Source organism: Vigna radiata, chromosome 8, assembly GCF_000741045.1.
Source record: "Vigna radiata var. radiata cultivar VC1973A chromosome 8, Vradiata_ver6, whole genome shotgun sequence".
NCBI lineage: Eukaryota > Viridiplantae > Streptophyta > Magnoliopsida > Fabales > Fabaceae > Vigna > Vigna radiata.
This window is the reverse complement of record NC_028358.1, coordinates 17,420,342-17,432,527: the sequence shown is the minus strand read 5'-3', so window position 1 is coordinate 17,432,527 and position 12,186 is coordinate 17,420,342. Positions and strand designations below refer to the sequence as shown.

Below are 12,186 nucleotides of genomic sequence, written 5' to 3'. Positions count from 1 at the left end.
AAATTACAATGTTTATCATTNTCCTACTACATTCAAAATCTACAAGTTGCTTTTTAAGTATTTTCCTATTACATTCAAAAACTACAAGTTGCAGCATCATCAAAACTTATCTTCAGGTTTTACCAATACTCCCTTATTGGTAACATGATATCCTTTTACCTCCTCTTATTTCTTCTAAGAAGCCACTGACTTGATCACTGCAACTTCTGATTTAATCACCATCTGTTATGCTCTTGATAACCTTTGACCACACTCATTCTGAGGACTTCACCTTACTTTACTAATCTCCACTCTGGAGTAGCATAGTCTCCAATTATATTATCTCATCACCAAAGTAAAATTCTTTTTTTTTTTGCAACAACAAAACTAATTTAAGCACTATAACTTCCCTTCGTTAATTCACTTACCTGAACCATATGCATTTCTTGACCCCCTAGCCTGTAGTCATACTTAGATCATTAGATGTAATATTCTTATTCTTAATCAGTTTTCTAACAAATGCAGGCTGAGAAGACTCTAAGAAAGGATGTTAAAGAAGTGCAGTTTTCTAAAACAAAATTGTAAGCCTTTTCTATTTCCTTTCACTTTTCTATATCTTTTAAATGTTTTAGCAAACTACTATTATAAATTAAGTCTAGTAGCATGTTTGTTCTAGAATTATTTACTAGGTCTCCAATTGTGAGCTGGAAGCCCTTGTTTGTTCTGGCAGTAGAAAATCCGATTTTCACATTTTCTAATTAAAAGCACATGTCTCGATATAAATCCATGGAACTGATTAATTTGGATACACATCTCAATTATGTTCTATAGAATTAATTTTACCTTATTTTAAATCAAATCTTAGCCAAGGAAATAAATGTTTTAGCCCATGCAATTGAACTAGAATGCATGCTTTATCAGCTGCGCTAAATCTTATTCATTTTTAGCTCTTATGTACTTGCTTTTTACAAAATAGGTCATGGCTTTTAGCATCTAACTCAAACAAGTGCCCTGGTGAAGACAATATGCCATTAAAGTTTCAATTAGTATGAAGAAATGTTGAACTTTGCAATTGTATATATGTGTGTGTGTTGTGGCTAACTATGGTGTTTGGCTCCTGAGTGAGAGTCGTGTTTTACTAACTCATTTTGGAAAAGGAAAATTTGGTGGATTGAGATTTCCGCTGTTGATGTTTTCAAAGAGCAAAAAATCTGAAGAAAAAGCTGATATGGTTGGAAAGTTGGAGAAGGGTTATCGATTGAAGGTATTCTCTCTACTGTTTGGGTTTGAATTAGATTTCTATATTATTTATGTCAAGGAACAATGTTGTAATTGTAAGCTAAATATTATTAATATAGTTTTTATGGGATTAATTTTTGTACGTATATAGTTGTCATTTCTAAACAATTAAATTTCTTTAAAGTACTTTCACAAAGGATTAGAATAAAAAATATTATTATATGATATATCAATACAGCTTTAGGATAAAAATAGAAATTCATTATATAATATAACTATGATGTATGTCTTAACGTAGTAATTAATTATTAATAGAAAAAATGAATGAAAGACTATGAACTATTAAGATAAATATTAACTTCACACTAGAGGAATACAATAGAAGTTTAAGTGATCTTGATGACAAAAGACTTTATTAAATATATGTTAAATATTAATTTCAGAGTGAAAATTTAAATATAGCTTTAGGTGATATTGGTGTAGTGGAAAACAAAATGACAAATTACGTATAATGGCAATGTTCAGGTACTTTTCATAAAATTTAAAAAAATAGAGAACCGAAGAAGCAAAACCAGCAATTTGCTAATCATATATTTTCAGAAAATCACATAGCTTAACAGTATAGTATATTTTAATATTCATTTTAAAAAAAACATAATTGATACTGATAGGAGACAAAATCCTTCCTGTTTCTAAACAGATGTATGAGTTACCGTGTATCATGTACTCGGTTGGTGAATGATTTCGCAGAAATATGACTGATTTTTTTTTTGTCTATTTAAAAAAGTGCAAGGTATCATCAAGCAAAGAAGATCAGGACTTGGTAGCATTATTTTCTCCTTTCCTTGCTCTGGTTTGATTATTCTTATTTTCTTGTTTTTTTCCTGTCTGAACCACAATTTAAGTTTTTTTTTGCTTTTTTTTATACCTTTTCTCTACAAACCCTTCATTCTACATTTTAAAACTTATTTGCAGCTGGGAGATGTGTGCATTGTGAAAAGTGGACCATTTATGGCAAAAAGATACATATATGATAGTCAGACACATTAAGTATGGGGTAGCGAAGAAAAGTGGGAAAAAATTTTCTAATGAAGCAAATATAGAGACTTCAACAGCCAATCCTAGTGATTCTATTGAATGTGAGAGTCATGCAGAATCTGGATTTGAAACAGAGGAGGACCCCTCTAGTGGCGACAAGCTTCCTGAAAGTTCCCAGTCTGCATTTAACAACAATATGAACATGACTTATTCTCCTGACTATCAAACAAATGCTACTACAGAATCAGCCTTTCTATCAAGAAGTAATGATCCTATATCTCCTCCTGTTTCTGAGAACAGGTATAGGAGAACTAAACCTCAAGGTGAAAATAACGTCCAATCTAATGCACAAGTTTCTCCTGCTGAGACTAAGAATAGGTACAAAAGAGTAGAGCCAAGAAACAGATTCCAACAAACATCAAATAACATGAACAACTACCAAGGTCGAGGAACAAGAGATGCATTCAAGTCGCCCCCGCCGAATCGGAATTGGCCAAGGCAAGCTTAGGGGAATGTTAATGTTGATACCATAATAGAAAATAACAGGCAAGCTTTCACTCCTGGTTATGGAAATTTTAGAGGTCCAAATGAGGGTTAGAATTAAGAAAAGAAAATCATCTTTGATATAGAGTCATGAGTGTGCACCCTCACTACTCTTATCAAGATGTTTACTGTTCCCAATACTTCCAGTTAGATACACAATTTCTACTATCTAGACTTGGAATAAATGGTAAACCATACCATTTAGACTCAACTTTCCATAGGAAAGTCACGACAAACCCATCACCCGTAGGTTGTCCTAGGAACAAACTGCTATGATACCATAAATGTGACATCCCAATTATATTATAAAGATATATAATATAATAAAAGCGTCATTATGAATAATACTAGAAAGCAGTTAAAAGTAATAGGATTACAGTCATCCTTAAAAAGGACTTAGAATTTGGAAGTGGAGTACTAAAGTTTCTCCCTGAAAATACAAGGAATTAAAAATTTTAAAACATGAAAAGATTCTTTAAAATAACATGACTAAGAGAAATGAGGTCTAGTGGATTAAACTACAGCACTACCATCCCCATTAAGAGTTGTTTCCAAAGTAACCTCCTCGCCATCTGCTCCCATCCAAGTGAATGATCATTACAAAAGAAAACAACACAAACATGGCACAAACACAAGCAAGCAAAGGTGAGCTAATTATATAAAAAGCATGCAATTATACCAACATGAACATACTGGATTCAACCCAAGTAAAGTATATACAAGCAAGGCAATATATACAACACAGATNCTAGCATGTTATCTTCTAGACTTGACTCGTCCGGACTTTAGAATGATAGTCGAGCTATGGCAGGTCATGCACCCGTGGTGGCTTGTGATACTTAGGCTCCCCCGCCTTGGGCTCCCCCGTCCTGCCACACTCACGAGATTAGTCTGTTCCGCGCCTTGGAGCATGATGGAAGCCTCCAAGACTAAGACCTCCTGCTACTCCTCACCACATGGTTCAGTCCTCTCTACATGAGAAGAAAGACCATTGGAGCGTCAGGAAGACCCCCAAGACTGAGCTCCTACTTTCATTCTAAAACACTAAGAATCTCACCAAGAGATTCTGCACAGATGGAACTTGGTTTACCACTTGGATCGTACTTTCATCACTTTGTAATCATATACTTTTTACCACAATCAACATATACATAATCTCAACCAGATACATAACTCATTCATCACAAGTTATAAAAGTAACATCTCCATAAATTTAATCTAAATTTATCAATACCAGAATCTTTATAATTTACCTACAATGCCTAATCTCTTGTACAATATATGAAAAGTTGTTTCCTTTAATTTTATTATAATAGTCATATTAAATTATAATATTTATATTAAACCAACATACAAATATTCATACATATTATAATATTCTAAATGATTATGAAAACTTCCATCTATATCAACATTCTCTTTTATAAATATTATGTATTTACCAATCCTACAAACAACTATATTATATTATATTAATAGAATTTATTATCATCCACATTCCCTTTGCATGTTTTATATATATATATATATATTACTATATTATAATAATATTAAGTAACAATTCCCTTCTTCTTGTACATACTTATATATCTATACTATATTAATATATTATATTATATTAACTTAAAGTATATTATTCTCTGCAACTTAATTGTTCCAGTCTTTTCAATATCAAAAGACCATATAATATAAAAAAACTTATACCTTTCAAACACTTATAAAACACCAAAATTTTCTTTAAGTATAAAAATTGCCACTGCATGCACCAGCTTACATATAATAATAATAATAATAATAATAATATATATATATATATATATATATATATATACACGTAAATTAATATAGTATATTATGATATATATTACCTTCAAATAATTTATAATGTTTCCTTAATTATGAAACTGCCTCCTAAATTATTCATTACCACGGAATGCTTGCTCTCAACCTCACCTCACTACCCAATTGGTCACCGGAAAGGGTTCAGATGTGTGAACGCATCAGATCACCTTCAGCGCTAGCACATATGACTAGTCACAATTGAATGGACCAGGCCAGGGCTGCTCTATGATCAGGGATGTGCCAACTTAGGTTTTTAAGTCCCTTATATCCTACCACCAAAGAAAGGCTCTCAACCAATTTTAATTAATTTATTTAAGTTACCTAAACTAGTCTGTTGTGCTCTAAACCTCAAACGCCCGATTTTTATATTTTACCCCCCTCTCCCAGTACTCTGAAACAGTACCCATGCATCAAGTACTACCCAAACGATGCTAATTAAAGTCTCACCCACAGCCTTTCCAAAACATTATCAATCACAGTCAATAACTAATTCAAAAACATATTAGATTCATCAACCAATGCACAGGAATTAAATCACAGGCTCCTTCTTTACGCAATCAAGCTCATATCAAGATCAATTACATAAGACAACAACAAACAGTCCCAACAGAACATCATATTATAAACTTAGCCACACATGAAACGCTGAAACATATTCATACTCAATAGATATATGAAACAGTGAGAAATGTAATTCAAACAGTACATGAACTTCAAATCCAACATGCATATATTTTATAAAATAAATCCACACAAAATAATTAGCTCCCTTTACCTGAAAAGCTTAACAGTACACTCCTAGGAACGCTCTAGTAGTACCTCCTCACAGAGGCGAGTTTGACAGCACCTATAAGCCACCAAAATTGGTGTAGAACACATTTCTTAGAGTTGGAAGGGACAAAGAAACTAAAGGAAAAACTACCAGTAACATGCAACCAGCAAGTTGCATGCCCTAGGTTCAAGAACTGTTGAAGAAAAGGGAAAAAGAAACTAAAGGAAAAACTACCAATAACATTTCTCAATTGGGTCCTCATGTTTCACTTCACCTCACCTCGCATACCACTTCCATGGCTGCGTTTTCCACCTTCGTAGTTTTCCTATTTTTCGTAGGAACTCTAACACAGGTTGCTTTTTCTTCCGACCAAGAAAAGAAAAAAACTTTCACAGTCCAAGTTCAACATCAAACAAAGCCTCTCATTTTCCCAACACACAGATACTCATATGAGTCATTACTTTCTTCCATTTCCTGCACCGCTTCCGTTATCCACACCTATGAGAAGAGAAATATAGGGTACAAAAAATATATCCACTATCTCTGCTTTATGCAAAACAAACAGAAATAAAATTGTCTCAACTTTATGTTTTAAACGAGTATCCGTATATTTCTGTTTTCAAAATTTAATCTAAAACACAATCTATCATTAAATTAAAAACAATCATATTTCTAATAAAAATGTTGTCATACTAATACGCAAAACTGATACTTGAAAAAATTAAAAAAGAGAATATTTAGCAAATAAGAATATAAAGAGAAATGAAAAGTTTGTGAAAGGAAAAAGGTATTAAAATTAGACAATAATTTTTCCTAATTATTTGAGTAAAAATTCAATTAAGCTAATTGTACGGTAGTATATCTCTGACGTCCGGTCTGCTAAATCGAGCGGCCAAGGTCAAGCTTGTTAATCAAATGGGTCGAATCAACAGATTGGTCCAGCCCTATTGGGCTCGGGGCCCATCAACTCGCAAATATGAATAAATGAATAATATCATTTATCACGGACCGAATAATATCTCAGTGGAGATATATCAGGTAAAGTTTGTTTATATTTTATTCTGTTTATATTTTATTTTATTATGTTAATCTCATATCAATCCAAAGCCTATAAGTAAAGAACTAAAGGCTCCAAACAAGGTACGTTGATATTCTCTCACACTCATACTTTCGCACCTAATTGAGTTTCCACTCTCTCTCCGTTCTAAGCATCCACTTGCTGAGGACTGAGGATTCTCTTACACCGACGTCTAACTTGATCATCGGAGTGCCTTTACAGGTACCACCCCCCCTCCCGGGTGAAGGTTGCAACTTGACGGACGGTCTGAAGAACGGACGGCAAAGACATTTGAAGATCTCATATCAGAAGGAAGCAGAATCGTGTCATCGAGGTTAGTGCTTTCGGTCCCAGAAATTCCTACCGAAACATTTTGGCGCCCACCGTGGGGCCGAAAACGAAGACTCCCTATGGTGACCACCAGAAGCATGGACGGTACTGATCATAAGGAACTCATAAGACGGCTCCAGGTTCAACTGGAGGAACAAACCTAGATGATTCATCAGCAACAGGAGGCACATCAGAAACTTGTTGAAGAGATAGCTCGACTCAAAGAAAGACAATCGGAGATGACGGAAGACAACAGCCGCACTGGCGGTCATAACGACGGCCACCACAATGGCCACAATAGCGGCCGAAACAATGGTCGCCGTGAGGACAATGGTCGCCCTCCGCGATCACCTGAACTGCTACCTTTCACTGAAGAAGTTATGCAAGCCATAATGCCCGATCGACCACCCCCTCAAATTGAAAAATTTGACAGGACAACGGATCCCGAACACCATCTCCGAAATTTCGTCGACTCCATGGCTTTCTACTCCAACAGCAATCCAGTCAAATGCAGGGCCTTCTCCCTGTCTCTCAAAGACGAAGCCTTAGAATGGTACTATACTCTTCCTCCGAATTCTGTTGACAGTTTTTATACTGTCACCACTCTCTTCAAAAGACAATTCTCGGCCAACCGGAGGGAAAGGGTGTCCACTGCCGAACTCGTCAATCTCAAACAAGGGAGAGACGAACCGCTAAGGACATTCATGCGCAGATACTCTAAAGCAGCCAGAAGGGTGAAGGGTGTCTCCCATGAGTTCATTATCAACAACCTCCCCAACTGCCTCAAACCGGGGTTTGTCTCGGAAAATCTATATGCCGAATTGCCGAAAACCATGGAAGAATTACAGGAAAAAATGACCAAATGCATCAAGATGGAAGATCAATGACATTACCGCAAGAAGACTGAAGCTCCCGCGACAGATACTAAACGTGATGATAGGCGATCGGGTGACAGGGGTCGTAATCAAAGGCCCCCTCGAAGAGAACTTCCAGCTCCGCTCGATCCTCGCTACGACCACTATGCACACCTTACTGCTCTGAGGGAAAAGGTCTTCGACAAAGCCCTCCAAACCAACCTAATCACCATTCACAAAAGACGCACGCCTAGAGATGCGGACGGATCTAAAATATGTCGGTTTCATGATAACCGAGGACATTCCATAGAAGGCTGCCAAGGCCTTAAAGACGAAATCGAGAGGTTAATCCGTGCGCGGTATCTGCGGGAATTTGTTAAAGCAGAGACAGGCCAACGGGGACTTTCCCCCAGAAAAATTAGGAGAAGCCCCAAGCCTTCGCGCCGAAAACCCGAACGCCCCCGAGAGCGTTCGAGAAGCCGATCTAGAAAGCGAGATACGACCCCAAAGGGTCGCATTAACACCATCTCAGGAGGCTTTGCTGGGGGAGGAGCCTCATCCTCAGCCCGCAAGAGACACTTGCGGAACTTGCGTAGCGTCCACACGATAGCTCGAAACCCTTTGTCAATGTCGGACATCACTTTCATCGACAAGGATTTTCACGCCCCGGACCCGGAACAGGATGATCCTATGGTCATTACTGCCCGAATTGCACAGTATGATGTGAGCAAGGTTCTGATTGACCAAGGAAGTTCGGTCAACATTTTATACTGGACAACATTCCAGAAGATGGCCCTGACAGAAGATGCCATAACACCCTTTCACGAACAGATTGTTGGTTTCGCAGGAGAACGCGTTGACACCTGGGGATACCTCGACTTGAGAACCCGCCTGGGTACCGGTGACCAATCCAAAGAAATCCGTCTGCGCTTCTTATTAGTAGAAGCCAATACTTCATATAATGCTCTTCTTGGGCGTCCATGCCTGAACGCCTTCGGAGCGATTGTGTCAACTCCTCATTTGGCGATGAAGTTCCCGTCCGGAAGCGGCGAAATATGCACCGTTCGAGCATATCAGAAAACCGCTCGACAATGTTACATCGCTTCCTTAAAAGCCACGACTTACAGAAAGGAGAGAAGGCCTGAAGCTATATTGGTCGACCTAGACCCGAGGACCAACACAGACGACCAGATTCAACCCTAGGGGGAGATTAAACCGTTCGTCCTGGGGAAGAATGATGAGCAAACCACTAACATAGGAGCTGACCTCACTCCTGTTGACGAAAGCAACCTCACCACACTATTGCGGACCAATAACCACCTCTTTGCATGGAGCGCCTCAAATATGCCCGGCATCCACCCCGACGTTATCACGCACAAGTTATCTATATTCCGAGAGGCTAGACCGATAGCTCAGAAGAAGAGAAGGCTCAACACCGAGAAAAGGGTGGTCGTACAGAAGGAAGTTGACAAGCTAATCTCAGCCGGATTCATCCGGGAGATAACATACACCACTTGGTTGGCAAACGTGGTCATGGTTAAAAAGTCGAATGGTCAGTGGCGAATGTGTGTAGATTTCACTGATCTCAACAAGGCTTCCAAGGACAACTACCCCCTCCCCAGCATTGATCGCCTTGTGGACGGCGCCTCCGGACACACGGTCCTCAGTTTCCTAGACGCATACTCTGGGTATAACCAGATTTCGATGTATGCTCCAGATCGAGACAACATGGCTTTTATCACTGAACAAGCCAATTACTGCTACGAGGTAATGCCCTTCGGCCTAAAAAATGCAGGTGCAACCTACCAACGCTCATGGATAAAATCTTCCATCATCAAATCGGACGTTGCATGGAGGTTTATGTGGATGATATGGTGGTACGGAGCTGTTCCCATTAGCAGCACTTAAAAGATCTGACAGAGGTCTTCCATCAACTCAAACAGTACGGTTTACGCCTCAATCCGTCCAAATGCACCTTCGGAGTATCGGCGGGTAAATTCCTAGGTTTTATGCTAACAAACCGAGGAATTGAAGCCAACCCAGACAAATGCCGAGCAATCCTGGAGATGAGAAGTCCAACCAAGTTGAAAGAAGTTCAATGCTTAGTCGGGCATCTCACCGCTCTATCACGGTTTATATCGAGGCTCTCCGACCACATCAAGCTGATACTCAAGAACATGAAGAAAAACGTCCCCCGACATTGGGACGATCGCTGTGAGACGGCCTTCTCCGCCGTAAAAAACATATTGACCAATCCGCCCATTATGAGCCGTCCGACCGAAGGGTTTGACTTACAACTGTATCTGTCCGCATCCGGTCATTCGGTAAGTGCTGCCCTTGTTCAGGAAGCACCAATGTTTAAACTCATCTATTTTGTTAGCAGAACCTTGCAGGGGACCGAAGAACGTATTCGCAGGTAGAGAAAGTAGCATTGGCCCTATTAACAGCAGCCCGGCGGCTTCGTCCATACTTTCAAAGCCACCAAGTTGTTATCCGAACCAACCATCCAATCGCCAGGATCCTCAGGAAACCGGACCTAGCAGGAAAGATGGTTTCCTGGTCCATCGAATTATCTGAATTCGGCCTGCGTTTTGAGCCTCAAGGCTCCGTCAAGGGCCAGCACTTAGTAGATTTCCCAGCCGAACTACCCCCGGCGACGGAACCGTCCGTGTAAAATTTGAACGTAGACGGATCTTCAGACAAACGAGGAGCAGGAGCCGGTATAGTACTGGAAGGACCGAACGGTCTTCTTGTCGAGCAAGCTATATCCTTCACGTTCCAGCTCAGTAACAATCAAGCAGAGTATGAAGCCCTCATCAGCGGATTACTCTTGGCCGCCGAACTAGACATCCAACACTTAGAATGTCGAATGGATTCTCAATTAGTTGTGGGGCATATTAATGGAACCTTCCAGGTCAAAGACAATCATCTATTGCGTTACTATCACAAAGTCAACGACCTCATCAAAACGTTCGGAACTTTTAAAATCATCCATGTACCCAGGGCACAAAATTCCTGAGCGGATTTACTTTCCAAGCTCACACATGCCCAAGGAAATTCCCAGCTCACTTCGGTAATCAAAACCACGCTGGAACAGCCCCTTTTGGAAACTTGCACCACCAGCGTTATTCCTTCCAAAGCTGACTAGCGGCAAGATATAATACAGTTGATAATTCAGCAAGAACAAGGCGCCCAGGTGAGTGCGGCCGATTCTAAACGGATTGCTCGCTTTACATTTATAGGAGATGATCTTTACCGACGTGGATACACTACGCCTCTGTTAAAGTGTTTATCTAGCGAAGAAGCCAAGTACGTCATGCAGGAACTACATCATGGAATTTGCGGCTCACACTCGGGGAAAAGAACGCTTAGAGCCAAGATATTACGAGCGGGTTTCTACTGGCCTACAATTGAGCAAGACTGCAAGGAGTTTGTCCAAAAGTGCATTTCCTGCCAGTCCCATGGACATGACACTCGGATTCCGCCGTCCGAATTGATGGGTATCGTATCTCCATGGCCCTTCGCTCAATGGGGGATGGACATAGCTAGACCCCTACCGCTCGCAAAAGGACAGTGCAAATATCTCCTAGTGGCAATCAACTACTTTACCAAGTGGATCGAAGCAGAAGCCCTCACAACAATCAGCGCCTGAAAAGTACAAAGCTTCATCTGGCACTTGATATGCCGATTCGGCATACCGCAGAAGATCATTACTGATAATGGTCGGCAATTCATCGACCGTACGCTGGAAGACTTTCTCAAAGGACTTGGCATCAAACATGTTACAAGTTCCGTAGAACACCCCCAAACCAACGGACAGGCCGAGGCTACAAACAAAGCCATAATCTCCGAGTTAAAGAAACGCCTAGGGCAAGCTAAAGGCTTATGGGTCGAAGAACTACTTGAAGTACTTTGGGCTTACCGGTGCACACCACATGGATCAACAGGTGAGACCCCATTCAATCTCACATATGGCACAAATGCCATGTTACCGGTTGAAATAGGAGAACCATCCCTCTGACAGCATATACAAGATATGACCCTCAATGATGAACAACTAAGGATGAACCTTGATACACTACCCGAAAGGCGTGAAATTGCCTTAATCAAGAATGAAGCTCAGAAGCGACTGATAACCAGACGTTACAATACCAAAGTCAAGCCTCGAAATTTCACTGAAGGTGACCTTGTTTGGTGCAAGCGAGGTGACGCACGAAAAAATAAATCACACGGCAAGCTGGTTGACAACTGGGAAGGACCCTTCCGAATCAGCGAAGATTTATAGAACGGAGCATATCGACTGGAATACCTGGACGGAAAAGTTGTTCCCAACACTTGGAACATAACCCATCTCAAATTTTATTATAGTTAATGTTTTGTTATTCATTGTCCTTTCCGGAACAAATTTCTCTTTCAAGAATTATTTCAATACAGTATTCTAGCTCCATATCTTGCATATTATTTGTCAAATACATACTACACTAGACCGACCGTGTCTAGTTACATCAAGACCCACCGAGTCTTGGTAACTC

At 39.7% G+C, this 12,186-nt stretch overlaps 1 protein-coding gene across 1 annotated transcript; it reads left to right on the top strand.

Annotated features, from left to right (window-relative positions):
• Nucleotides 1-6,964: 6,964 nt before the first annotated feature.
• Nucleotides 6,965-8,857, top strand: LOC106770314. Its single transcript, XM_014656129.1, has 2 exons — nt 6,965-7,593; nt 7,741-8,857. Exons 1-2 carry the CDS (start codon nt 6,965-6,967, stop codon nt 8,855-8,857), a joined length of 1,746 nt encoding a protein of 581 aa, XP_014511615.1.
• Nucleotides 8,858-12,186: the final 3,329 nt, after the last annotated feature.